The following is a 27,508-nucleotide window of genomic DNA, read 5'->3' as shown; positions in this document are numbered from 1 at the left end:
ATTACAATATGGGATAATTAAAATTCAGAGATGAAGAAAGAAGGGAGCGAAGTCGAAGTCGCTACGGCCCTGAAGGAGTTAAAAGGAGGCACTCTACCGTGGTAAATTCACTATTGCCACTCGGAGTGGGGTTCTTGGAGAAAGTGTACTTAGTTTATATATATCGGCACTCTGGGGCCATCGTACGCATTTTCGATACCGTCTCTCGCTAATTGGGACCGCACCGGTGCATCGGATTTCTCACCTGGCGATGGCGGTCCTCCAGATTGGAATTCTCTTCCTCGTCGGATGGACCCAGAGAGCCGTCTCGGAATTGCGTGAGTGGTCCATTGTCAATTTGTATCTTGCACCTAGAGTACAGAGATCGATTGCACAGGTCGTTAAAATAATGGCAGGATAACGTAAGGGCAACTCCACCGGCGGTATCATTTAATTTAACATAATACCCTGGGCAATTTTGCAACGCCATTTTATTTCGTGCTCCTGTAATTGTTATTTAAATTAATAACTCCGAATATTTGCGAGCCCCCCGTCCATTTAATTGATTATCTGCTTCGACAACTGTAATGGCTGTCTATCTCGAGATGAGGAGGAAATTTATTTTTGCTGACATTTTGACTGACCTCAGTTTGGCATATTGCGCAATCATAGCGAAATCGGTAATTCTTTTCGCGAGGTTGAGCGTTAATATTTATTTACGACTTCCCTTCCCTGGAATTATGCAAGACCACTCGAGTGACACTTTCCAAGTCGAGAGTCGTGGCCGAAGAAACCCACTGGGATCGGATACCTTGTTCGTTCCTTCGATATTTTCTTAATATCGCTATCGATGATAAAATCCTGTTTTCTCCATGTCGATTCACTCGCAAAGCGCGTACAAGTACACGATGCCCTCGCCCATGCAACGAGGAATCCGCGACATTTCACTTTCTACGAGTTGCACTTTCAGCTACTGCAAAGACGGGCGTTGAATTTAATGATTTTTGCGCATCGTTTAATCAACTTTGGACGGATCTAATTTCTGCACGTTATTTCACGAATTTTCTCGCGTTTATTATTTTACGCGCATTTTTCGACCTCGCTCGTTACGCGGACGAAGAGGTAGACGACGAGGAAGTCTTCAGGGTCTTGAATCCGTCTTGCATTTCAGCCGCCGGTGTCACTTCCTGTCCAAGATCCACGGACGCCAAGCAGTATGACAGGTGCATCGTGAAGCAGCTAGAGGCCATCACTCCGTACCTGGCGAAGGGAATTCCATTGTTGAAGTTGCCAGCCCTGGATCCACTTTATCTTCCCTCGCTGGGGGTCGACAGGAACCTGGAAGCCTTGAAGCTGAAGGCCAACATGAGCCAAATCCGCGTCCACGGCGGCACCAACTTCTTCGTCGACGAGCTGCACGCCGACCCTAAAGAGCTCACCGTGGCTCTGAAGGTGCAATTGCCCCACGTCCACGTGACAGGGAATTACGACGTGCAGGGAAAAATCCTCCTCCTCCCCCTGAACGGTCAGGGAAGCTTCAGGGGGAATTTCAGTAAGTCTCTTCGACATGCTCTTCGGTCCTATCTCCGCTCTTATATTTCGGGACTGTCCATATACGATCCATAAAAATGTATTAATTTATTAATTTATTTTTTTTTATTTTAGCCAACACGCAAGCTCTGGTGAACGCGAGAGGTAAGGAGGTGACGGATGCACAAGGTGTGAAGAGGATCGAGGTTGACAAACTCGCGACCAAAATTCGAGTCGGCGATGGCAGCATCAAATTGAAGGCTCCACCGTCTCACACGATCGCAGGTGATTAAAAAATTTATTGTCAGTCGTCTTTCCCTATTAGGCTTCCTTTTCATCGATTTTCCATTTTCAGCCGACGCGGCCGCCACGTTTTTCAACTCAAACCCCAGGATCGTCCTGGATATCGCGAGTCCCATCATCGAGGACACTGCTGCCACTGTCAGCAGAGCCTTGGCAGCCAGGGCACTCAGTGTCCTTACTAAGGACGAGCTGCTCCCCTAGTTTCAAGTTTCCCATGTTTTTATTTTTTTAATTTTTCTATCCCCTTCCTTTTAATTATTGAGTCGTTCCATAAATTCATGGACGAAGCGATTTAATCTCAACGCGCAATCCTCGAAGGAAGTTTACTGCAATAAACATTTGTCCGCGAATTTGTGGAAGGACTCAATAAAAACTCAAGGAGCCTGACTTCGCGTCATTCACTCGAAATTATTGCACCGGAAGTCTTCCATAACACAATTCTTTTGAGGCAACGAGGAACGCTTTAAATGGCCCGAATGATTTTATTTTCACGACGCAGGAAATAAAGATTGTTGCTTATTTTTCTACAGATGGAGCGATGATTTGCGAATCCTGATTTTCGCGACGACTCGCTTTTACATTTTTGCATGTTTTAGTGACGAGTGGGAGGAATGTCGGAATTTTACAGTTCCAAAAATTCGTCATTCCTGATTTAGTCGATGGGGAATAATTCGTCGTAAGTGAACGTAGTGACGATCTTATTGGCCACGTCGGTAAATAAATCGGCCAATGACGTTTCCAAAACTGGCTTGACTTCTTCCAGAAAGAGAGCACTGTTGGCGTTAAGGATCTCGTTGCTGGCCGGGCCTGGAAATGATTTAATTTTGATATTAATTAATGTACCATTTTCTATGCGCTATTTTTTAAAGTGAAGAAATAAGTTCCGAATTAATTCCCACCCAAAATCGGGTCTCCGCCGAAGAGGTTGCTGAGATAAACGCTGGCTCCTCCGATCCTGATGACGACCTGCATCCTTTCGAAATTCAGGTACACTTTATCGTTCTTGCTGAACTTGTGAGCCCTCAGGATCACGTCGGAGTTATATCCGGCTGAAAGCGAGCAATTAAAATTAATTTTTTAATTAAATCAAGGGGAATCGTTACTCGCGAACTCTTACTAAAATTTCCTGTTATGGTGCCATCTCCTGCGAGCCTCAAAAGAAGGATCCTGGCGTCGATTTGGTAACGTCCTTTGAAGCTCAACCTATCGAAGCCAACCTTGAAGGTGAAGACGACATCGTCAACGTTGGCTTTGAGGTTGCTGACTTTGAATTTGGAGGGACCATCGACCTAAAAACGGATTCGATAACCCTGAAGAACTAATTTCTCAATTTTCTTTATAATACACTCCACGAAATTAAATAATCACTAAATACGATCCGATCGATCAGGGGCTCGAAAACTCAAACTTTGCCTTCATTATACCTTGAGAACGTTATAAACCGATTTACGATAGAAGCGGCACTTTGACCACATGAATCACGCAATGACGGAACTTTACCTTCCAACCTCTGTGCCATTGATTTTTCCGATTTTGCTAGATTCAGATTACAGGTTCTAGGTTACTCGGAGATCCTGCGCAAAAGAAGCACGTCTAATGAAGCTTGACATCACCGGAGTCATTAATACTGAAAAATTGCTCCTGGAAGGTAGATATTACAGGTGAGCAGGAAAGTGATCTTTTCTTCCGTTGCCATTTTGTTGTATCAAAAAAATTCAATTCGAGGAATTCAAGCGTCCAGATCGGTCGGAAATGTCTGGTAAATTTAATAGTTGACCAAATTTGCAAGTAACCTGTAAATTAGTTATATTAACGTCCAACCTAGCACCAGTGGGTCCTTTCAACAGTCTTATCTGGTCAAGATAAAGAGGCTCGATAGGAGGAGCCCCCAGTTCGGGGATTCCTTCCGCCAATTTCTCTCTCAGACTCTCGATGGCGTTCGTGATGCAATTGTCTATGTCCGGATCCGATCTTTTGCAAGGCTTGATATAGGACGCTGAAAAAGGCCCGAGAGAAAGAAAAATACAAAACACCGATCGCGCGCCCGAGGAGTTTACAATTAATCGCAATTGCGAAGTCCCTCCCCAATTGCGAAACGCCTCCTCGACTCCTCGACTTCCAGAATAAAAACCGCGACTTTGTCGCCTCTCAAGAGGAATCTTAACGACTGCACTCCGTGACGATCGTTTCTTACTATTCAGGAATAAAATCTGCGTCATCTCTAACGACGTCGAATCGCCGGTTCTTCTATTAATTTTCAAATAAATAAACATCCTGTACCAAAATTGCATATGCGCGAGTTTCGGACTTTATGGAAATTATTTAATCCGAGTCGCAAAATTAAATGCTAAGTATGTCTGGAAGTATTATAAATTCAGTTTAATTAATGAAACCTTCGATGTACGCGTTTCATGAATTTATTACGGTTTTCTTATTTTGTCGAGGAGGTGAGTAGCGGATTTATCTCTACGTTCACTTTTCCTGTCTCGATTACGTTTGCTTCCGTACTAATAATTTCATAATTCGGGATGGGTTAATCTCGCAGAATGGGACTCACGCAAGACGGCGTACACGCTCCCGGTGATCGCCACCATGAGGCTGGAAACAGAAAGACCAAGGTAAAAACTGGCAGAGAACCGCCATTTTTGCGGAATCGCCGATCAGCCTTGGGAGAACGTATAATTTTCCGCGAGCGTCATTAAAAGTCCGACCGCGATTAGGCCCGATAATGCTTTGTATAGAAAATCTATTCATTCCCAGCCGATGAACCGAGGGCGTCCATAATTTTCGACGAAAAGAGAGGAATCCGTGACATTTGCGAAAAATTGATAAAATCGTCCGGATCACTTTCAGCGGTACAACTTGAAACGTCGGGAGCGTCTTTAACGAAGGAATTTAAAAGAAGAAAATGCTTGTACGAATAATTTTTAACTGGGAAATGAATTTTTGTTGGAAAAATTAAAAATAGAGATAATGACATTTTCAGTGTCTACAGACTTGCTCCTCAAGGCGGCAAACTTCTCTCGTTCTCGGACAACTAGATCCCCTCTTCGGAAATACACGCGTCACGCGAGGCCATTACTTGAAAATCGTTTGCAAATAAGCAGGTGTGAAGACGGTTTTTCTCTTCTTTTTTCTTTTTTTATTGCATTGCTCGGCAAACACGCGTTTCCCGACTTTTCCGCCACTGGGACCTCCTTGCCCCGTTGAAAGCCTTACTAAATTGCACTTCGCTTTACCACCCAAAGAAAATTTCGAACGAATTTTACTGAATAGAGTATTAAAAAACACATCGAGTACCCCCGCGAATTTTGCATGCCGAGTAAAACTACCGATACAGGTCCCATGAATTTATCGCGATTTTTCCACCAGCGCGGAAAAATGATTTCTCAAATTTGCCGGATCTCTTTCGGATTTGAATTGCACTCTTCTCGCAGTGGCGGTACTTTTGATGCGATTTAGGTCCTGGTGATGCGAGTCGAGATGTCGGACCAGACTCCGAAGGGGAGTCATGGGATATCGGTGTTATCGGCGTTATCAAGGCAGAAGTGCGTACCACCCGCGAACCAGGAGAGCAGACATGTCCGGCCGTCGCGAAATCGGGCACTAGATTGAAATGACGATGACGATGACCCGGTGCTGGCGGGCTCCCTTGATTTCGTTTTTTCTCCATAGGATGTCCCGTAAGAGGGCTCCCCACCCCTGGGGGTCCACCTGGGGAACCATTGGGGGAACCATCGGGGGAACGACTCGTTTGACGGAGCCTGGCCTGAAATCGGTCCGGATCGTTGCGTTCGCTATTGCATTCGGTTGATTGCCTCGTGCCACTTGCCGGCCATTGGTCCACCTATACCGATTGCAGGGACAGGAGTTGGTTGCACATGCGTGCAATGCACCTGCAAATTCCGGAGAACGTGCGTGATCAAGTGTGTTCTGCCTTTCCACTTTTCCCGGTGGCGCTGGTTTGCTTATCCGATGGGTCTCCGTAGAGGGGGCACTTTCCGAAAAAACGGGGCCCTGGAAAATTCTGAAATGTTTAAAAATTCTTTAATGCATCCCGAGGAAACTGGGACGTAGCGGAAAAATTATCAGCGATTTTTATCCAGGGTTTTAGTGATGTTAAAAAAAAATGTGTGGATTTTAAAAATGATTCACAAGGCTCTTAGCCAGTATTCACGTGAAAAAGCAAATGCAAATCTCCGACGACGCTGTAAATCACCGTTCTCGGCAAGATGATTTTCTTTGAGCTTTTTAACCTCTCCTAACCCTTTCGCTTTTTTTGCGCCATTCTTATTTGCCTTTGCGTAGGAAATCGCAAAAAGCGACCGACGACGGCGTCGTCGGCTTGGGACGAAGTTATCGCATCTGTTAAGCGAGTAACTATCGATAGGGTCACTTTATAACGGCGGTAAAGAAAGTGAGTGAAGTAAAGGCTGTATATCCAGTCAACGAACTGGTTCAGGAAAAGGAATACGGATTATGTCGTAATACGCAGAGAGCAAGGTCCGCCGATGAAGTGTAGGTCAAGAAATTGTCCAGTCATAATGGGGAAAATATACCTTTTAAACAATACGCGATAAAAACATTCCGATAAAATGATAACGATAGCGAACACTAAAAAATGAATTTTTAACGCCTAATTTGCTTCACCTTCTCGCTCTTCTTCGTCTCCTAGGAAATTTATTCCAGATATTTATTTTACTCGGTGAACTTATTCCACGGCTTCGTTCGAAACGTAAATTACGTTAAAAAAATCGAAGGTCGATGAGGAAACGTAAAAATTCGCTCCATCAATTATGCACTCCTTCGTCCTGTGAATCTGAATAATAAGTTTCCCGATGAATAGTAATAAAGGAATTACCGGTTACTTGCTCGTAGCTAGTGCTCCTGTTTCTGCAGGAACGAGAATTCGGAAAAAAATAATCGGCTAGTTACAAGAGTAATGACGCCTCGACAGAATTACTGCCCGTTATCGTCTCGCTTCCTGCAACGTGCAATAAGGTCAGAAATTTCCATTTCCTGCACTTTGGAGTAATGACACGACGCCGATTAATGCCCCGCCATCTTGGAAAATTCGTGCCACCAGGGAACAAAATAATACGCATCGTTAATAATATTTGTAAATATACGATTCGTAAATGTACGAGGGGTTGCTTTTTGACAAACGCGATTTACATGATAGAAGACGCCATGTTGAATCATCTCGCGAAGATTCGCCTCGACCTTCGTTCTCCATTGTCTTCTCACGTCCGCCAGGTCCGAATTATCAATTAATTATGAAGCGTTCACACGTCGCAAAATCCGAGATGAACTTATCGGCGCGACAATACACAGAGGGAGGTGGAGGAAAAAATAAGATGGCGGCACTTCCGCGAATCGACGCACGGTGACGAGTAGTTCGCGACTATCTCGAGGAAGAAGAAAAAGACTCGCCGGAGGGGATTCATGTTACAGAACGACCCTGAACTTACGAATCAATCGGATTAATTCTAAGGTCGTCATCTAGACGGTGTCTATATAAGCCCGACGTCGTCGAGCGCGCTGCAGTGCTGCTGCATCCGGCTGCAGCGCATCCTCCGACGAAGTCCGCTTCTCTTCTTCGAGGTCTTCCTCGAGCCACGGCAGGTCGCTGGTTGGTTCTTTACGAACGCCCCGAGATGCTGTCCATTCCTGTGGCTTTGGTCCTCGCGACCACGGTGGTCTTCGCCGAAGTTCGTAAGTCTCGATCCCATCTCGGCCGCCATCTTGGTTCCTCTTTGTGGTGTCGCATCCTCGCCGAGGAAGCGTAACAAATTAAGAAAAGTAGAAAAGGTCACGCCGAAATTCCTACTCAATCTGAAATTTCTGTAAATTTGAAAATCCTCAACAAATCGAAACGGGTCCAAGTGCATCTTCCCAAGGAGAATTCATCCTCCCCGAGGCATTGATGTCTCCGACATGTGATAATGAAAATTATACCAATCTAAAGGTCGACCGAGACAAATAATCAATTGTCGAGTTTTTGCCAATGAATATTCATGATTCCAGTCGCGAAACACTTCCTATATGAATAATTAGTTATACCAGATCTTTCGGTCTCTCGTTGCTAGACGTTGCGCGTAAACGATGTCCTTCGACGAGTTTCTACGTAGTTGGGGCGTTTAAAAAAAATTCAAGGAGGGACTCTTCATGGTTTCAGCCTCGTATATCAAGGTCTGCGGTCGCCGGAATCCCAATCTGGACCAATGCGTGATCGACAGCGTGAACGCTCTTCGGGATAAACTTAAAGAAGGCATCCCAGAACTGGATGTGCCCTCGGCGGAGCCCCTCGTGGTCGATAAAGTCATCTTCTCGGACACGAACGAATTCAAGGCCGTCGCAGAGCCTGTTGAGCTCCGCGGTCTGACAAGCTTCAATCTGAAGACCGTCCATGTCGACCTGGAGAAGAAGCAAATCGACCTGACGGCGGATTTCGACTCCATTAAACTGGACGCCATCTACGACGTTCATGCCAAGATCCTCGTCAACTTCGTCGGAAAAGGACCCATCAAGATCAACGTCGGTATGGCTTTTTCCCTAGCCCTATCGAAAGAAAAAAAATTTTTATAATAACTTTATTGAAAATATTTTTCGGTCATGACGTATCAATTTTGTAACATTTTTTTAATTACGTGGCACGGTTTCAGAGGGTGTGGACATCAAGGTAACTCTCAACTACGAGCTGGTGGACCACAAAGGGAAGCAGTACGTCTACTTCCCCACCATGAGCCTGAAGTTGAACGTGAAGGACTTCAAGTCCGTCTTCACGCCTCCACCTGGTACCGACAAGACCTTGGCAGAGAGTATCAACACTGTCATGTCTACAAATCGACAGGAAGTGCTGAAGACCATCAATCCCAACCTGGAGAAGGCCATCTCCGAGCGGGTCCTCCAGGTGGCCAACATGATCTGCAAGAAGTTCACCTTCGACGAGCTCTTCCCCGACCGGGAGTAGAGCTGCGATCGATCGATCACCTATCGATGATCACTTCCGGCCTCTGGTTCCTGGTCTTCGGGATCCAGTCGAGATAGAATTGCCCCTGTGAGCTCGAGGTTGTCCTGAACGCTCTTCGAGGCATCTTCAAGATCCTGGAACCAACCGACCTGTCTGGTGCTCCCAGAAATTCGACCTTCGCACTTCCTCTACGTGCAAAATCAAAACCTTCTCCTTCTCCTAGAATGGCGCTTCGATTTTTGAGGGATCCGTTTTATGATCTTCGTCGAAACCAAACCTTGAATAGGAAATCATGAATAATAAGTGTATTCATTTTGTATAGCAATTAATAGGGAATTGTTGCACCGCTGGATCGCTGCAAGCGCAGTCCTAGTTACGTTGTTGGAAAATAAATACTCAGTTGTTATCAGACGTTTTTTACGATCCTCGTCGAGGGACCAATTTCATGATTCATTATCAAATTAATAATAAAAAAAACGATTATTGGACGAGGACCGGTGTAAAGACGTGGTATGACCGTTAGTTAAACAGTTAGATAAAAATAACTTCCACTCATGGCATAGATAAAGTAACGGACTTTTGATAAACGAAAAAACATAATATGAGTAAAAGGGAACATTCCACGAGATTTTTTAAGAAATCGGAATTCTTTATTTCCCAAGGGAAAATGATCAGCAGTCGAGAGGATGTATATAGAAAAAAGGATATACCTCGACTCGACGAGTCAAAATTAGTACTTCATCGACAATTCTATATATATCGTGATTAAAAACTAAAATTATAAATTATAAATTATCCACTAGAGAGGTCCCACCGGCATCTCGCTCGATCTCTTCTGCGAAAGTCGTTGACTACTTTTTGGTACATCTTGCTCTTCACCCTTGATTCGCCATTTTTCGGCGGCTTTGTCTCGATTATATTAACGAGAAACGAGACGCCGGAGGAACTCGAGCGTCGAGGACGCCGAGATCCAAGATGGCGGCGGTGGTGGAACCAACAGAAGAATTAATGCTCCGGGAAGAGCTGCTCGTAGGTGAAAGGGTTGACGATGCGGTTGCTGATCTCGACGAAAGCCTCGGAAAGGGCGTGTTCAATGAGTGGTTGAAGTTCCTTGATGAAGGAGTCGAAGTTACTATTGATGGCGCCGTTGACGACGTCGCCGAGGGCGCGCTCGCCGCCGAAGAGGTTTTCCAGCCTCAACGAGCCCTTCCCGATGGAGATCTTCATGCGGAATTCCTCAAAATGTAGGTGATCCAGGCCTTCTTTGTCCTTACGAAGTTCACCCTTGAGCTTGACGGCTCCTGTGGCGGCTGAGAAATTTCCATACAGGGGGCCGGAACCACGAATGGGGAGCAAAAGGACGCGTCCATCAATGGAGTATTGGCCGTCGATGTAGAGATGAGGAAGATCCACGTCCACGGCGAATCGCAGGTGGTCCAGGTCGATCCTAGAGAGAGAAAAAAATAAAAATAAAGGGATCGATAAAAAAGATTTAAAAAATTAGGGTGAGCATTTTTCGATAAAAGATGGGTTCTCGATCGCCTCGAAAAATTAAAACGCGGCTCTTCGAGTAAGGCCAACTATTGTTTTGATCCCCATCGCCATCGCAGATATCCTTCTTTCGTGAGCGACTCTACGTGTCATGGCCACACGCGCCGACGCTCAGCGTCGTCTTCGGCATACAAACGACAAGTTAGAGCCCACCGAAGTCACTCGACCATTAGGCCATTGTGAATTCATGGAAGGACATGCCCGGTGGTCGGAAATGGCTTTCGATTATCAATAATACCCCGCGGTTCTGGAGAACCTGGGGAACATTTTCTTTATTTTCTTCAGAGTCCTCCGACTTACTTCAGTCTCCTTACGATGAAGTCACTGGCCCCATAAGCGTGGACGTTTTTCGCGGTTATCCTGAGCCCGGACCCCTCGCTGGCAACGAGCTCGTTCAGCAAAAGAGGTTCCAAGGAGGGGATGTTGTACTCGGGCACCCCGGTTTTCAGGTACGGCCTCAGCTTCTCCACGCTTTCGGTTATGCAAGCCTCTATGTTAGGGTCGCTCCTCTTGCAGACGTGGATGAAGTCAGCTGGACACATAACGAGCCATTTTACGATCACAGGATTTACGTAATCACTGAGATAACCCATGACAGGAAGTTCGCGATTGGCTTTGTGCATGCCCGACTCGATCCGCAGGCGTCGCATTTAATGAGAATGACAGGGAATTAGGATGAATGACGATATTGGGTTAATCGATAGAAAGGATCCTCTTCAAGGTCCACTTCAAGGTTCGTCGCGGCTTTGAGTATTTCGAAGTCAATGGAAGACGTGCGTATGTTTGCTCGGATCGCGAGAATTGCATAATTTGCAAATTTTATGTATAAAAAAAAATGAATCTACCGTCTGGAGATTGTTAACGTACGAAAAACTAGTTTCGGACGACTGGACTGTTTGTACGGTCGATTGTCACTTGTCGTTTTGCTTAATGTACATTTTTTTAAATCCGATTTAATAGTACTACCCCTTGCGGACGTCAATGTCTCCAAATATTCGACTCACAAAACCGAGAGAATCGCCCCTTCCTGTGCAAGCATCGAAGTCCCCGAACACTTCACTCCTTGCATCGAGCTCTCCGAATAAAAATCTACGGAAGAATTGAAGATTCTCCCCAGGAGACCGGTACTGACAATTTCACCGATAAGAGTCATAGAAACTCTCGATCTACCCCGTGTACTAATGTCTTTACAAGGAACTTTACATTTCTTTCATTAAATAAGAAACTTACGGACGTCGATGGCGAGGGCGGCACTTACGACCACGAGGAGAAACGCGGAGGTCGAGAGAGACATCGTCGCGCCGAAAAGTCGAATTTGGACAATGTCAAAAGACTTCTTCGCAAAAGAGACTCCTGCGTCTCTCGGGATTTGACTCCTGGCAGGATTTCCTTCTGGCGAATAAATAGTTCCGGATGGTCCCGTTGCAAATGGATAAAATGATGGCCGCGTGAAGGCCTTATAGCGGTCCCCTCTCCTGGGTGTCCGGCGAAACCATTGTCGTCCAATGTGGACGTGAATGATCGAATGCGTGCACACGCTCGTGAGCCCACACACTCCACCACGTTGAATAGGCGAACACTCGACGAACTTGTGTCGCGAGTCTCCCTCCACCCGCAAATGGCGAACTTAAGTTCGGTTGACTTTGGCCTTCGCGAATGACTCTCGCGAGGCCCTCGAGTGACACGTCCGCCTGGAGCGGGATTTCAGGATTTGCGTCCAATTCCAAGAAAATCCGCGAGAGACGCCGCCAGAATTTCAGATAGACCGGGCCTTCCTGTTTTTCCACGCCAAAGCTCTTCGGCGTCGCAACTTCTTTGAGAAATCGGGCCAATGGCTGCGTATGACGTCGTAATTTTTACCCCTGAGTTGGTACCCACGCCGTGACTCCATTTTGATACCGGTCACGAATCGCCTACGAAAATACACAAAATGTGTACAAGAAATTTCTCTCTTCGTCAAGACACCCGACGCTTTCTTCTGATACGACCAGTCAAAAATATTGCTTCTTCTAAATTTTCAATTTTAATTTTTACACGATAAATAACACCTTTCATGGAATCTATAGAAATAATTTTTCAGCCGCGGAAAGACGAATTTGATATCATGGGGTTGGTCCCACGTTCTGCATGCCCTGAGAGAAAATAGTATTAGACGTCGCCTCGCGTCATTTTGGAATGGTTCATTTTTCCTTTCCAATAAAAGTCGAGAAAAATTTCTCCAGGACGACTTTGGCGCCGGCAGGTGACGAGGTCTTTTTTAAACGCCTAGGGATAATTGTGGCGCCATTTGCAGGAAATGAAACCACGGTTTTCCGAGCCCATTGGCATTATTGCCCGTGTGTCGTAATTGGTTGCATGCGCCTCGATTTCGTTCCACTAAGTAATTTGTCTTTATTCCTATGTTTAGGAAAATGTCAAATAATACCATACAATACCGCCGAGTTAATCCGTCGTCATCGTGTCAGCGAAAATGTCACTTACGGACAATCTCTCCTTTTTATTAGAATTCGTGCTAACCGTATTACTCACCTGGCTCAGTTTTCCAATATCTTCCGATTTTATTAATTACGTTAGCATGAGATTCTATTTTATCGCTCCAAATAAAAATGCCGACCGGAAGGAATTTCGGGAGATGTCGATGCGTGGGCGGCCGTCATGTTTCTTTCTCTTTTTCTTCCCGTACTTGAAAAATATTTGAATTGGGATCGATTGCTTACTTGAGCAATTAAAAAGGATTCCTTATATTGCATTCTATTTTTAAAAATCCGTCCTGTCAAGTTCCAATCGATTCGGGCCCCGATATCGATACCGAGTCGAATTATATCGAGCTGGATTTAGCGCGACCGCCTCAGGATGAAAATGAGGAAAAATCGCCAGGATTGACACACTCGTTCCAAAGTACAAACTGTAAGCTGTGAAATATCCTGCACATATATTCCGTTATAAAAAAAAAGCGAAAACGCGCCATTTTCCAGTAGAATGGTCATAAATGCGCAATTCGCTCATGATTATCGCACGCCTTGTGGAAAAGGTTTTTAGCGAAGCTTTACTATGACGATAACAATATTCTAAAAGAACCTAGGATAATAAAAATCGATTATTGCCATCGTAAAGGAACGCACAATGTTTCCAATCAGTGGATGTCCGTAGCGAGAATATCGAAGAGTGTGGCATGAGAGTTAAAAGCAGGCTCGTTACAACGACGCCTTGTAATAAAATAATCCACGTCAATCAGGGCAAATGACTGGCCACCACTAATTCGCAAATATTACGTTCTTGAGGAACTCGACTTTGGAATTTCAGAACCGATCGTTAACGTTTGCGTAACTGATGGCTTGTTTGGCGAAGCCGAGGCTCTCTTCGGCCGCCATCTTTCATTTGCGCCCTTTTCACAAATATTCAATTCTACCCCAATTACATACACTAGTTAAACTAAAATCACAAATTTAAACTAGCACGGCATGTTTATTTTTCTTCGTAGCCCATTTTGTCTAGTACTCTTCATTTTCCTCTCGAATTTTCTGGTCCCCACAATTTTTCCCTTTTCATCTTCTAACCTCCCGATATTTTCGGTAATCCTAGTGGAATTCCTTTCTCGCGTCTTTTTCTCCCCTTTGCTGGACACAAAAGGTGAAGGAAAGTTTCCAAGAACGAGTTAGCCGGTACCCTCTCACGTCATTTTTCGCGTTTTGCCGAACAACCCGTTCCTCTCGACCTTATCAGCCTCCAAGGTGGCTCGATTAACCTTTTCGAGAGGATTTTTCGCGTGTGCCATCGAACCAACGAGCTTCTCTAAATCACAGGAATTGCGCTTTCGTCCGTCTCCGAATGAACAATTCGCTGTGATTAATCAGATTATCGGGCTCCGAAGAACTCCGGATCATTGTCGGTCAAACGAGTCGTTCCGGCATTTGGCCATATGTCGTAATCCTTGCATAATATTCGCGTATTACGGACTAGTTACACAAATGAGAGTCCTGTCGGCAACACTGAATTAAAGTCAGAAATTGCCGGGTGGATTTCTCATTACGCCGACATTGCTCTAAGTGACTTCGCTATCATTCATCAGCGAACTTATTCTCATGAGAAATAAGTGCCGGCGAATTGCCCTGCCTTTAGAAATTTAATTTCGAGCAACGATGGACTGCTATATCAAAATTACATTTTTTTTTATTATTTATCGTTAGTATCTAGACGCCGATAAAATCGACCGAGTTACCCTCGCGATTTGATTTTTCGATTTGATTTTTCGTCATTTCACGAAATGACCTGCTGACGTGAAAATAGCACCTCGTAAAATTTGGTTGTGAATTAATTATCGCTAGAAAATTCAGTCTCAGAGGATAAATTAATCCGAATAATGATGAACGATAACAGTGAATTTCATGAAGGAGGAATTTTCACAAGCGTCCGAAATTCAGTATTTATCTACAGAGACATTTTTCAGTGACAACCCTTAAATATCGTATAAAATAATTAAATAATACAAGGTAGGCTTAATTAACGAAATTGTAATTCTAAGATGGCGTCCATTTCCTCTCGGAGAACCGAAGATTTTTATCCAAGCTTTGACTCTTTTGAGATTTATGCACACCTTTGATCATCGTTTTTTACAACTCTTCAGGCCCGCAAACAAAATGGCCGACATTCGACCTTCCTTTCTAAATCGAGCGACGAAATCGTTTTACTTCCTTCCTTAGAACGATTTTTCTTCCTCAAACTGTCCGCTCACTTCCTCGAGTGTCCGGGAATTTTCATTTTTTTTCTCCAATGAAAGATCCAAGGAATTAATCTCTAATTCTTTATCATGGGTCGGAGATCCAGGCGTCGTATGGGATTTGGGCGAAAATCTTCTCCACGAACGCCGTCATCACCTGGACGAGTTTCCTCCTCAGGTCTGGTTTCATTTCCTTCAGCAACTCTTGACTATTGCTGTTGATGAAGAGATTCAACGCGGCCTCTGAAAATCGAGTATTGAATTATTTGTAACAAATAGATGCGAATCACCAGGAAAGTGTACCATCGCCATCTTGGAGAACTCCAAAGTATACGAGAAATAGGATGCACGTTAAAGGAAATAATTCACGGAAATATAAATATCTCTGAAGTGACATTTTCTACGAATTCGACATCAAGGATTATTCCATAATTCCCCCAAGGATAATGGGTTGAAAAAGTATCTATCCGGAAGTGTCCTTACGTAGAATAGTATTCCCATCGTGGACATTTTCGACGCCCATTCGGATGTTCTGCACACTGAAGTCCATTTTGAGTTGCTGCAACCTCAAGTATGGCCGACCTTGTACCAAAAACGGCTTGGCCCTGATGAAGACCTTGGCCTTGACTCCCTCTACAAATGGACATTTAATGACAATTTACATGCAGGCAAAATAATGCCATGACATGGTCAGTGAACTCCTCCGAGCCCGGAGAAACGAGGGAAGTTGACTGAAATTATTCACAGAATTATTAAGAGAGTAAATCTTGACCTCTCGAAAAATTACAATTTAACGTGAAAATTGTTCCTCGAAAAATGACCCCCTCCCTAACGAATTTTAATTGCAGGGAGAAAATTACCCGAAGAACGCCTGAAAGTAGACTTCGCGTTTGCCTCAACGACGAGGAAGTAAAACATCTAGTCTGCTCAACGGTGCTTCCAGAGAAAACCGTACGTGCTTCGTCAACGAAAGTGTCGTTAAATTTCAATTTGCATCCACCTAGGTGAAAGTTGTATCCTGGGTGAACCCGGAAGAGAACAGCCTTTTGTTTGACCACCTCATTAAATTTTTTTTTCTGAAGCAAACGCGATAAAAGAAATTTATTTTTTAATAAATTATTCCAGGCAAACCATCCACCGTAGGAAAAAAATCGTACAGGACTTTTCGACTTCATTTTGACCCAGAATAGCATGGAAAAATCCATAGTGAAAAATTCTGGAGCACACAGGGGACAGACTGGTCGAAAGTTGGAGATACTGACCATACTCTCCCCAGTAATCGCCATGACCACTGGCCTGGACCAGGATGAGTCTTCCACTGGACTGGTACCTGGCGGCAGCCCTGATCTTCGGGATGCTGAGAGCCAATTGGAGTTGGACCTCGTCGTCCGCGATCCTCGTTCTGAGGCCGGTTATCCGGAGAGCGGAAACTCCCCTGGCGGCGACGTTCTTGAAGAGCGCCCTGTAGCCATCGGGCCCTTCCCCGAGGGCGATGTGCACGTCATCGATGATTATCGGCTCCACCTCCGAAAATCCCAGCTGGGGCAGTCCTGAAAGTGGTTCGAGGTCGCGCTATAACTACCAGAACTAGACTCGCCGGAAATGGTCTTCGAGGTGGAAGCCTCGAATCTAGGACACTGGGTGACCATTCGAGCAGACCGTTATAACCTGGTTTTTCGCACTCTAACACCGTTTCCCGATGGAAGGTGCCACGAGGTGCCCAAGAGTTCGTTCACCGCGGGAATTCCACTACCTCCCATTTTCGGAGCTGGAGAAATAACGGGGACCTCCGCCACCTCGTAAAAATCCCCATACGAACCTGGACAAGGATCTAAAAAACTCAACACCTCCTCCTCCTCTCCTTGAATTTAAATAATTCCACGCAATTTTCCCTGAAGCTCGGATGCGAATAATTACCCTCGATACCCTTCTTCCCTTTTGTTCATTTATCCCAGGTCTCAGAAACCCAGAAACGGCTCTTCAAGGTGCAGGGGCCTTACCATGGCGGAAGTGCTCCGTCAGGACGTTGGCCGACCTCGCCAGGCAGGCCTCCAGGTTAGGATCCAACCTGGAGCAGGGCTCGATGAACTCCAGACCTCGATATTTGCCCAGGGCTTGGACCTCGAAGAGCGACGACGCGCACAGCAGGACCAACAGGGCGCTCTTCTTCGTCTCCATGATGGAGGACTTGGTCCGACCTTCGCGATGGTTGCGCCTCCACCGATCGAACTCGCTCCCGCGCGGGAATGACCGGTTCCCGGTGATCCCTCTGGACTTATACGCCACCTTGACATTGCCTCCCGTTAGGCCTTGCCGGAGTGGGGCCCATCCGAAGAACTTTCTTCGAGAGAGAGACCAGGAGCGATAGTCGTGCCGTGACGCTCCAAGTGTAGTCCCGAGGTGAAAATCATTCGTCGATGACTTTACCCGTCTTCGAGTTATCGAGGGATTTCGGACCGACATTTTCGACACGACCAGCTTCCGATGACTTTATCCGACCTCGACCTCTTGGGTGCTTTTTATCTACTATTATTAATGACTGCGGAGCGTGATGATCGCATTCTCTTAATCGACATTGATCTTCGCCTTGTTTATGTAGAAACGCTTCACGCATCTCTACCCGTCTTCTCCATGTCGAGATCCGAGGATTTCACCCGATATCGACTCTCGTGATCTTGATCTTGACCACTTGGAAAACTCGTCCCAACCTCTCCGGGGTCGACGAACGGTCTTCAGGAATTGGGTAATCCTCCAAACCACTTTTAAGTCCCGTTTCTGGATGGCTTGGAAAATCGAAAATCAGGGACCCTTCGTTGAAAATTTACATCCGGTCGATCTTGGGTCTCGATCTTCTGAGGAGAAGAACCCGAGGTCGAGGACCTCCAACCTCGTTGAGATCTCAAGGCTACCGACTTCTTCCTTCTTCTTACCCTTGCAACAAAAATCCATCCCGGCTTGGAACTCGCCCTCGATTAACAAAGACCGGTACGCAATAAAAACGAATGTACGCAGTAATTTTATTACTTATAAAAAAGACATTCAACTAATCTGAGAAAAATCCAGACGTCATTAAACGTTAACGTCGATTAAAAACAATAATTGAACACGGGTCTACTCTCGTGGCGTGACGAGGATTATTGATAAATTATTTACAATGCCAGGCGAAACTCTTGTTTCCCTTCGATATTTCCTTCAGGATTCTTCCTGAGATCGTTGATGCGAGTTCTGTCCACTGTACAGGATCGGTGCGCAAATTGGAATTATTTACACTAGCGGAATTTTTCCAAACTGATTACGAGAGGTAAACTAATTACGCGCAGCTTTGAGTATGGATATTAATATGGATCGGAAATTAAATAAACATTTTTCGTTTTCAGGCTGACGTCGAGTTGGAGACGCGTCGTGGCTTGATGATTTCCTCGAAGGGGAATTTTTCAAAGGCTTTGCCGAAAATTTCCGTAAAAGCCGTTGATACCAGCTCGTTGATAAGAGGTCTGGTCACCATAAAACCCGGTTGCCAGGCTCCGTTGATGATCCTGTCCAGGATACGCTCCAGGAACTCCCGACCGTGCAGCAAATTCGAAATATGAAGAGACAAATCCCTCATCGAGTGTACGTCGACTTGCACCTTCACCTTCGAGTTCGGCCTCTTGGTTATGGTCGTCGTCTGCTCCAGGTCGTCTAGGTAAAAAATCGACTTTATTCAAAATAATCGCAAATCTCCTACAATTCAAACATACCAAATGTATATTAATATTTTACGAATTTCATGTGACGACTTATGATATGCAGGGTCCGGAAAAAAAATTAATTTGTGATTAATATCTGTCGAAGACTTACAAAGGATTAAGGTGAATTTCCCTCTATTATTCATATTCGTGCCCAAAGCTGTCCCCATGAACTCGTATTGGCCGGCGAGGGATTTTTCAGGGAAACTCTGAGTATATCGCACCTGCAAATACAAATTTATTATCAATACCAGAATATAAATTAATTCGCCTTTTTAATTCTGGCAGTGATGACGATAATGAGCTGTCCCTTCGATGAGATGTGTCGCGCCTTGGAGAAAGGAAATTCTCGACATCGCCTTATCAATATTTTCTTATCCTGGTAATGGGATTTTTACTTACCGTGTAATTTGGCAGGTCACTGATAAACCGAGTAACCTTGCTGGACGACCATCCACTCTCGGTGACATTTCTAAGCGTCAGGACGAATCCTACTCCTAAAAGTCCACGTCTAACCGAAATCTCTTTGGCGAAAAAGGGATCGAACGGTGCGACTCCATATTTCGGCAATCCAGTCTTGAAATAAGGACGAATGCTGTTCAGACCTTCGCGAACGCAAGCATCGAAGCCGGACACGTCGGGATGGCAATTCTTGAAATGGTCCTCTAAAAAATATCAATTTAAATATTAATACGAATAGAAAATAGATACCCGTGCCCTGATACTAAAAATAATTATCTTCTTAATTTTTACAATCTGTTGGAAAAATTTTACCATGAGCGAAAATCAAGATCTGTCACCAAAGAAATAAGGACCGCATGTCTTGTTTACCCATACGATGTAAAAACAGAAATGAAAGTACAAATACGAATCATAACGATACGCCACCAAGAGAATTAATCTCGCTTCAAGGAAAGTCCTTAAGAGGATCCAGGAAGATTTCGATTCTTTGGCTGTTTTTCTGGGCATTGGAAAAAAATCGAGGATTTATCTAGACATCCTTCGATGTGGCTCGAAGACTTTCCTTCATCTCGACAAGCCGTTCCCTCGAGACGGGAGCGAGATATTCGGCTGCGTCGGTGAAAGTGTTACTCGCGGTTTCTTCTTCGAATAAATGCGTTCTCTCGCCAACCAGAGTTTAACGAGTTTAACGAGCGGGTGTAAACGCGGATTTCATCTCGCGATTTGCTCATCGCTAGGAAGATGAGATTCTCGAAGAGGCGTCTATCGGAGAAGAGGACGTCATGTTTAGGATCCTCTCTCTCGACCGCCAATTTCGAAAGAGAAATTAAACGAATCGATCCCACCAAGAAATGTCGACAGACATTTACGGAATTCGAGTATTACTAAACGAGAAAGTCAGTGTTGCGTTTAACAAAATTCTTTTCAGAAAATCTATATCTCTATCGTTCAATATGAATTCATAATAGCGCGGTGTTATTTTTTGTCTGTAAAATTTTTTTTGCATTTTTTGGCGGTAGCTTCGAGGACGCCGTCCGCCATTTTGGAGAACGCTGACGCCGTTCTTCCCCAAAAGGACAATTCAATCGAATTGAACCCGTTTCTCGGAATTTAGAACGCGTATACACTTAAAGGAGATCCTTATTTACTCGTGTACTCGTTTACTCGATTACTCGACATTCCAAAAGGTGTTTGTCCAGGTGGAACCGGGTCGAAAGACGTCTGTGTACTTTCGCGATGAATAAGCGTGTAATTTGCTTCCCTCAAGGGTTATTATTAATGACGTAAACCGGAGCCGATAACGACGATCGCCACCTGAGAATTTCTCGATTATCGAGGAGAAGGTCGGAAATAGGAGGCCACGAAAATTGGAGGAAAATAGATAAGCTCGGTGACCCAATTCGGCGACAGGGATCCGGAAATGAAGTTAATTCTTCACTTTGAGCTAACAACGTGCACGGAAAATGGAGATTTCTCCGTTATTTAAGAACCATTGTTCTTGACACGATTTCTGTAGCACTAAAACGTTTTTTACGACCGATCGCCGTCCAACCGACGAGGGAAAGGGACCGTGGAAAAAGGAGCCTTGCAACCACGTGCAAAGAGTATCAACAAATATTGCCAAATCCGTTCGCAACTTTTCCCTAAGCAACGTGATTTTTTTACCCACCGAACCGTATAATCAAAAAAAAATAATTGTCAAGCACGTCGGAAGCCTCGCCTCAAGAAATCAATTTTTCTGGACAACTCTCCTATTCTCACACTAATTATCCATACTGCGAAAAATCACGTATTAGTCACTACTTTTTTCCTTCACCCTCCAAAAAAGCACCCTCTGTCGGAGGCCTGGGTGTACTTGCCGAATTCCGCGAGCGCCGACGCCGCGAAGAGGAGGACGAAAACGGCGACTTTGGCTCGATTTATGCCGGCGAAAATCGCCATGACACTTCGGAAGGTTCTTCGTGGAACCTCCGACGGCTCCAGAAGACGCGCGAAGGAACTGGAAGAAACGATAATAACGAAACGAGTGGAACTATTCAGGAGGGTCGCGGACTCGTGTGCCGTTCGCGCGCTTTCACTCTCGGCAATGCATCCGAGAGTCGAGCGGCGGCTCCGTTTATTCCTTGATATTCGGTGACGTAAGACAATTTCGTGAAAATCCTCGCCGGGAGTTTCGGCCTCTCCCCCTATTTTTGCCTATTTCGAAACCGATCTCCTCTTCCGCCTGGCGCCACGGAATATCCCCCGAGATTCCCCTTCGAACTTCCACTTCGAGGTGGGGCCTGATCGCCGATTCGCTCTTTTATCCCGAACCCGATTTGTTCCTTTTCCGTATACCCCAGGGCGAGATCCGGCAAGGAGGTACAAAGGTCCTCCCTCCATTTTTCCCACGGTAGACCTTCGTCGGATCTTTATAGAGGATCCTCGCGAGAAGGACTTTGCTCTCGGTCTTAACGTTTTCCTTGTTCGGAAGAAATGGTTTATACAGAATTTTTATGGGAGGTCCTTACGAGGACTTTCTCTTGGACTTGACTTTTCCATAGCGAAGAGATGTTCTTTAATGGGAGATTTTTTGCCGCGGACCCTAGACCTGGATTTTTCACGGTTATAATAAAATTCTAAAATTAATTAATTGACGTAGTTTAATAATATTCATAAAAATTATTAAATATCTCTCGGAGTGTTCTAGGCAATATTCGGATCTACGGATTTTTTTTAGCATTTATCACAGTCAAGATGACCGATGTCTTTTTTTTTATTCCCCGATTTTTCGATTTACTCATTTTTCTGTTTTTAAGCCCGAGGGTCCAGGAAGTCTTACGCGAGCCGGTTATTCCACCTTCGATCTCTCATTCGGCGATTTCCATAAACGTGCCTCTTCATTGGCCTCCTCTATTCGTCATGGCTGACGTTAGATAAGACGACCTAATATTCCCTCGCGAATAAATAAAATGACTAACCTCGGTTTTGGAAATTTCCCGATAATTTATAATTACTTTGAGTCGTCCGAAATTACTTTTCCCGGTCACTGCACTTTCCGGAGTGCGGCCGCAAATTCCTTCGGGAATAAATAAAATGACCCTCCTCGGCTTTGAAAATTTCCCGGTAACTTCTAATTACTTGATTCATCCGGGCTAATTACTTGAGTCGTCTGGGATTAGTTCTTCTGACTTGGCTCGCTACAACGGAGAGTGCAAGTGCATCGGCTCGAATGTGTGCAATGTCGGCACTTCGGTACACTGTCTCCTCGGCAGGGGCCCGGGTCTTTTCCTCGCAGGTGAAAGTGTCCGGTGCAACTGCATCTGCCCCTTGATTTTTCTGCAGGTCCCCCGCGAGCTCGGATCCTCGAGGTGCAGTGGTGCATTCGACAGCTCGTGTTCACGTTTCGGAAGACTCGGCCATCCTATTTCCGGGATTTTCCAGTTTTCAGGACATTTTCCCCGATCCAAACCCTCGAAAAGTTTATCGAGTCGAGATGCTGCTCGCCGAACTCTCTTCCGGCTTTCTTCTCCTCTTCTGCGCTGCATTTACTCGTGCCGAGTCCACTCGTGAGTAATCCTTTAACTGCAGGTGATGCAGGTACAATGCGATGCGATATGATAACACTTATCGAAAAATGGTGCGATGGTGATAACACGTGAAACATGATTTTTCCTTGCAGCTCCATATGTGAAACAGTGCTCCAAACGCGACCCAGAGCTGAAGAAGTGCATCTTAAATGCCCTCCACCACCTGCGACCTTACCTGAAGGATGGAATTCCGGAAATCGAGTTACCCCCTGTCGAGCCATTTCGAGTGAGTTTCGTCCTTTCGTTTAAAAAATTCGGTCCGCTCGTCCAAAAAAAATTTGTCGAAATTACCCCTGCATTTTAAACGGTGCATCGATTATTTGCACAGATGGGCGAGCTCACTCTAACGTTGACGGGAGGCACGAATGGCTACAAAATTCAACTTCAAGAGCTCTTTGTCAGAGGTGCCAGCAATTACACGGTGGAGGACATCAAACTGGGATCACCCTTCGAGGCCATCGTCCGAATGCCCCGCCTCGACCTGGAAGCACATTACTCTAGGTAATTATTATGCCGAGTATCCTTAAAATAATTTTTATACTTTATTTTCAGTAGCGATAGGTCTGTCCCAAAACATTTGAGCGGTTTTGTATGTATTACAAGACGCGTTTATATACCAAGAAAAGACTCGCAGGTGGATGTGGTATGAAGAGTGGAATTACTACTTTCCACTCAACGATGTGGACCGATCCTTCCTAGGAATCAAAAACCGTAGAGTCAACGACCACTTTACGCGTATTTCTTAATGTGTATAATAATCGATAATTAGCCGGTGTTTTGAAGGACAAAATTCGCGTTAAAAAAAATGCGGCTCGATCGAGCGCGACTCCGACTTTGCAATTAATGATGCCTCACGGTATTAGTCATTTTGTGGCATTCTTCAGGTTGTATTTTTTGATACATTTACCTTTTTTTTTCTCGTGCAATTTCCAGCTCCGGGGTTCTGATAATTCTGCCTGCGAGTGGGAATGGCACTTTCCAAGCTCGCTTTGGGGACGCCAAAGTTTTGGTCCAAGGATCCATTTCGACGAGCTCGAGGAACGGAAAAACGTATCTTCACGTTGAAGAACTCGACGTCGAGCTGAGTGTCAAGGACGTTAACATGCGCGTCCACAAGATCTTCAGGAACAACCGAATCCTCAGTAGGTCGATCTCCAAGAAGAGAGAATTTATTTTAATATTTCCTGATTTCTTTTGTAAATTCTGGGTGGATGAAATTAAGTTCTAACGAGTGAATTTCCAGCGGAGGCTATTAACCTCTTCCTGCGGGAACACGGACAAGAAGTCCTGAAGGCGATGCAACCGCAATTGAAGAAAAAGCTCTCGGCGCTCTTCACCAGCATCGTCAATCAGCTTCTTCTTCACGTCCCCGTGGAAATGATCCTCTTGCCTTGAAGAAAACTTCCTTCTATCAAAAATCGGGTTTAAGAGTAGATAGTTCCTCGACTGCGTCCTAAAATTCGGATTTTAATGCGCCCCTGGCAAGACGGTCTCGGAAGAAAATCAAAAATGGCGACGCACTCTTCGTTTCAGTGGTGCACCCTCTGTAGATTTACCCTAAGGTTAGGTAGAGCCTCGTTACGAGTATTAAATGTTAGTTGGAAGTTTAGAAAATTATTTCACCCCAGAGAATGGAACCTTCTTGCAGTTTGCTAGCACTAAACGTCAGTCGAAAACATGAAAGACGATTTCATGCCAAATGTGGAATTTTCCACGGTATATCAAATTTTCGGTGACTCATTTTACGGAATCATTAACTGACTTCGAGCTCCCGAGTGCCTTTACTAAATGGCCCGAAATGGAACGAATCTCCTTTGAAATCTGGCGAACACGTTTCGTGCACTTCGCAATCCCGACGTTTTTTTTTTTTCGGTCCGGCCGAACAAGATTACATAATCTAGAGAGTGTAATGTAATGTAGAGAGTGGAGCAGCAGTTAGTCCCTTCTTTTCGACGCATTCTATTCCTGCTCCCGCGTAACTGTGCCGGTATTTTTCCGGTGGAGCTGGAAATTGAGGTCTACGAAAACCTCGGCCGTAAAAAAAAAATGGTAGGCGAACAAATTCTTGTTAAAAAAATTATTCAAGTATTTTTATTCCTCTCGGTGGGACCGGAATTGCTCTTTGTAATTCGCGATTCCGCGGACTTCCGGTCCCGAATTTCCCTACCGACCGGAAACTGGCCACAAGCATTCGCCAGGAAATCTCGGATCGAAGTCAAAGCTCGACGTTAATGACATTTTGCACGGCACTGCAAAAATAATTCTGCGACGAGCTTCCCTCTTCTTCGCCCTCTTCAGGAACGCGTCGAGATTTTTTCCGCGATTTTCCGCACTTCTCGCGACGATTTCTCCGATTCTTTTTTTTCTTCTCGCTCGTCGCGTCTTCAGGTATCTCTTGCGCATCTTCTACCGGGCCTCAGGGGAAGGTCTTCGAGAACGAGATTTTCGAGAAGACCTTGTTCGCCAAATTCGTCAGGAACTCGTCCCAGGATTTAGAGACCGTCGGCAGCATTCCGTGGTACAACAATGGCCAGTACTCGTTGACAAACGTCATTGCAGCTTTGTCTACAAAAAAGAAAGATTTTATTTTCCGATATCTCTTCCAGACCACTGCTAAAAAATTCTGTGCAGTCAGGGTGCATTATTTAAAATTGTGTGAACGGTAGGGTACATAAAAAAGACCCTGCAGATTCACTTACTGAGTTCTTGGTTTCCATTGAAGAGGTCGGTGAAGAAGATATTCATTTTCCTGACCTCCGGGAGCAAGGTAAAATGTTCCACGATCCACCTGTCGTTCTCAACCCTTCCGTCAAGGTCCCAAGTGGCTCTCACACCTTCCATACTGATGTTGAAGTAACCTGCGAGACGGATTAATTTGAATAAAAATTTCTCAATGACAAATGACAAAAAGTAAAACAATAGCGTTGTCTGCACCTCACCTTTTCCCCCCATTACGAAGGTCCCCAAAGCGCCGGTGGCTTTGTAGTCTCCCTCGATAAACGATTTGGGAATTTCCATGTCAATTTCCAGCCTGAAGCGTCCCTCTTCATGGTGTGGCCTGACAGAAAGGAATCGGATTTTGGACAAACCATAGGTCTTGACGTCCCTGACGGTCACTTTCCCTCTGACTTCCCCATTTTCGTAGACCGACTCCTGAAAATCGATGTCGTAGGGGTCCAGCCTGGGCAGGTCGAACTCCGGAATACCTGAGGAAAGAAACGAACATAAAATAAAATTAAACGGTAAAATCCCTCTAGATTCGAAGATCCACTCACCATTGCTGAAGGTCGGCCAGGATTCCTGCAGAGCTAACCTGAGGCAGGAGGAATAATCCTCGGAGTCCTTCTTGCAGGTTTTGACGGAGCTGGCTGCACAGATCGAGAAATTGAATTATTACCACTGATTGGAAGAGAACGTCGGTCACTTTTTCGAGAGCTTGCAGGAATTGACGTACGTAGAGCGACTTCTTCGGCGAGGACGAGGTGCGTCGCCAGGACGACGCAGAAAATCGCGCAGATCGAAGGAGTCATCTCGCCGGGTAAAAATCCTGTAAGCGGCGACCAATTAAGCCTTCGCTTTATATACCCTGGCCGAGCCAAGGACTGCTCGAAGCTGCGTTGCAAAATTGCATGTCATTAGAGCGCAACACGTGAGAGGCGAGCCGTGCGCCGATAGGGTGGGCAGACCAAATGCGACGCCGAGGAGGGGCGTCGCACCGATGCACTTTGAGATGCACTTTGAGATGCACCTCAAAACACGCAACGTACTCCCCGCCACGCCATCCACGACAACAAATCCATATTTCCGGGCCAAACTAACGACTGGACTCAACATCGGGGCCGTTAAGACAAAAAAGATCGTTCAACTCGGCATCGAAGTCTCCGAAGAGATCCAAGATGGCGGACCGCGTCGGCCGCGATCGAGCTGGATTTCCGTGACCTTGTAACCCGATATGCCGTTGTCGGCTACACGTACAATGCCGTATGTCACCGGGCACGTGCAAGTGGCAAGAAGATGGAGACTTCCCCGCACTCGAACGCGACATACCTCTTTATGTAATGAGGATTGCATTAAGCACCCGATGTGGACGCCCTTGAGTCTCCTCGCCACGCTGAAAACAAGTTTCCGCGGTACGAGGCGACGCTGCGTGACGGAAAAGTCGAACGTCCCTCGTCGATGGTGCCATTCCGCACTTATCGTTTACTTGTGATAAGGCACAAGAGAAATCGGGACTAAGGCGTAGGAAAAACGCACTTTGCGTCGGGCTACTCGACGTGGAAACTATGTAGGTCTCCTCAAGAAGGAACGGTCCACCTCCTCCATTCGGTGAATGGCGATTGTCAATCGCCGATCGTTTCCTCGCTTGGCTCTTTACCGGATTACTTGCGATACCGTGTCAGAGTAATGACCGCATAAACGCGTTTACGTGGGTGGCTCGAATCGGCTCACGAGAGCAAACCATAAACCGAAGTCAACGACGCAAAAGGCGAGAATTCTCCGTCTCTTCAAGGTCTTCTTCAAGGTGCGCGAAAAATTATGAAAGGTTTAACACCGACGTAACGTCTTCCCCCATATTCTTTAAATTTACTTTTGCAAGCATTTATTGACGTTGCTACAATGAAATGTCGAGTCTTAAACGGGTACATGCAGAATCTATTGTACGTGACGAATTGTGCGTGTCTTCCAGGATGACTGC

At 45.4% G+C, this 27,508-nt stretch overlaps 8 protein-coding genes across 8 annotated transcripts; 3 read left to right on the top strand and 5 right to left on the bottom strand.

Annotated features, from left to right (window-relative positions):
* Window positions 1-203: 203 nt before the first annotated feature.
* Window positions 204-2,026, top strand: LOC105696953 (circadian clock-controlled protein). The gene is made up of 4 exons (XM_012419840.1): window positions 204-317; window positions 1,151-1,531; window positions 1,645-1,794; window positions 1,865-2,026. The coding sequence occupies exons 1-4, from the start codon at window positions 251-253 to the stop codon at window positions 2,011-2,013; spliced, it is 747 nt and encodes a 248-aa protein (XP_012275263.1). The 5' UTR covers window positions 204-250; the 3' UTR covers window positions 2,014-2,026.
* Window positions 2,027-2,435: 409 nt separating this feature from the next.
* LOC105696952 lies at window positions 2,436-5,453 on the bottom strand. Its single transcript, XM_012419839.2, has 6 exons — window positions 5,369-5,453; window positions 4,370-4,410; window positions 3,606-3,808; window positions 2,930-3,101; window positions 2,712-2,861; window positions 2,436-2,619 (listed from the first exon to the last, which is right to left on the bottom strand). Exons 1-6 carry the CDS (start codon window positions 5,392-5,394, stop codon window positions 2,465-2,467), a joined length of 747 nt encoding a protein of 248 aa, XP_012275262.1. The 5' UTR covers window positions 5,395-5,453; the 3' UTR covers window positions 2,436-2,464.
* A 1,895-nt stretch (window positions 5,454-7,348) lies between these two features.
* Window positions 7,349-9,196, top strand: LOC105696955. The gene is made up of 3 exons (XM_012419842.2): window positions 7,349-7,527; window positions 7,991-8,353; window positions 8,478-9,196. The coding sequence occupies exons 1-3, from the start codon at window positions 7,470-7,472 to the stop codon at window positions 8,783-8,785; spliced, it is 729 nt and encodes a 242-aa protein (XP_012275265.1). The 5' UTR covers window positions 7,349-7,469; the 3' UTR covers window positions 8,786-9,196.
* A 216-nt stretch (window positions 9,197-9,412) lies between these two features.
* Window positions 9,413-11,775, bottom strand: LOC105696954 (circadian clock-controlled protein). Its single transcript, XM_012419841.2, has 3 exons — window positions 11,567-11,775; window positions 10,637-10,868; window positions 9,413-10,232 (listed from the first exon to the last, which is right to left on the bottom strand). Exons 1-3 carry the CDS (start codon window positions 11,628-11,630, stop codon window positions 9,791-9,793), a joined length of 738 nt encoding a protein of 245 aa, XP_012275264.1. The 5' UTR covers window positions 11,631-11,775; the 3' UTR covers window positions 9,413-9,790.
* A 3,366-nt stretch (window positions 11,776-15,141) lies between these two features.
* Window positions 15,142-17,231, bottom strand: LOC105696742 (protein takeout). The gene is made up of 4 exons (XM_012419441.1): window positions 17,054-17,231; window positions 16,316-16,603; window positions 15,537-15,686; window positions 15,142-15,296 (listed from the first exon to the last, which is right to left on the bottom strand). Exons 1-4 carry the CDS (start codon window positions 17,229-17,231, stop codon window positions 15,142-15,144), a joined length of 771 nt encoding a protein of 256 aa, XP_012274864.1.
* An 819-nt stretch (window positions 17,232-18,050) lies between these two features.
* LOC105696741 lies at window positions 18,051-19,616 on the bottom strand. The gene is made up of 4 exons (XM_012419440.2): window positions 19,613-19,616; window positions 19,184-19,446; window positions 18,894-19,005; window positions 18,051-18,734 (listed from the first exon to the last, which is right to left on the bottom strand). Exons 1-4 carry the CDS (start codon window positions 19,614-19,616, stop codon window positions 18,427-18,429), a joined length of 687 nt encoding a protein of 228 aa, XP_012274863.1. The 3' UTR covers window positions 18,051-18,426.
* A 2,995-nt stretch (window positions 19,617-22,611) lies between these two features.
* Window positions 22,612-24,989, top strand: LOC105697002 (protein takeout). Its single transcript, XM_012419925.2, has 5 exons — window positions 22,612-22,791; window positions 22,905-23,038; window positions 23,141-23,313; window positions 23,746-23,954; window positions 24,056-24,989. The coding sequence occupies exons 1-5, from the start codon at window positions 22,719-22,721 to the stop codon at window positions 24,205-24,207; spliced, it is 741 nt and encodes a 246-aa protein (XP_012275348.1). The 5' UTR covers window positions 22,612-22,718; the 3' UTR covers window positions 24,208-24,989.
* LOC105697001 lies at window positions 24,889-26,408 on the bottom strand. Its single transcript, XM_012419923.2, has 5 exons — window positions 26,267-26,408; window positions 26,088-26,180; window positions 25,752-26,018; window positions 25,512-25,670; window positions 24,889-25,377 (listed from the first exon to the last, which is right to left on the bottom strand). Exons 1-5 carry the CDS (start codon window positions 26,340-26,342, stop codon window positions 25,229-25,231), a joined length of 744 nt encoding a protein of 247 aa, XP_012275346.1. The 5' UTR covers window positions 26,343-26,408; the 3' UTR covers window positions 24,889-25,228.
* Window positions 26,409-27,508: the final 1,100 nt, after the last annotated feature.

This window comes from Orussus abietinus, unplaced genomic scaffold (assembly GCF_000612105.2).
Source record: "Orussus abietinus isolate OABI.00-Male unplaced genomic scaffold, Oabi_2.0 scaffold16, whole genome shotgun sequence".
NCBI classification, from domain to species: domain Eukaryota; kingdom Metazoa; phylum Arthropoda; class Insecta; order Hymenoptera; family Orussidae; genus Orussus; species Orussus abietinus.
Note: the sequence above shows the minus strand (reverse complement) of the source record. Positions and strands in the feature narration are given on the sequence as shown.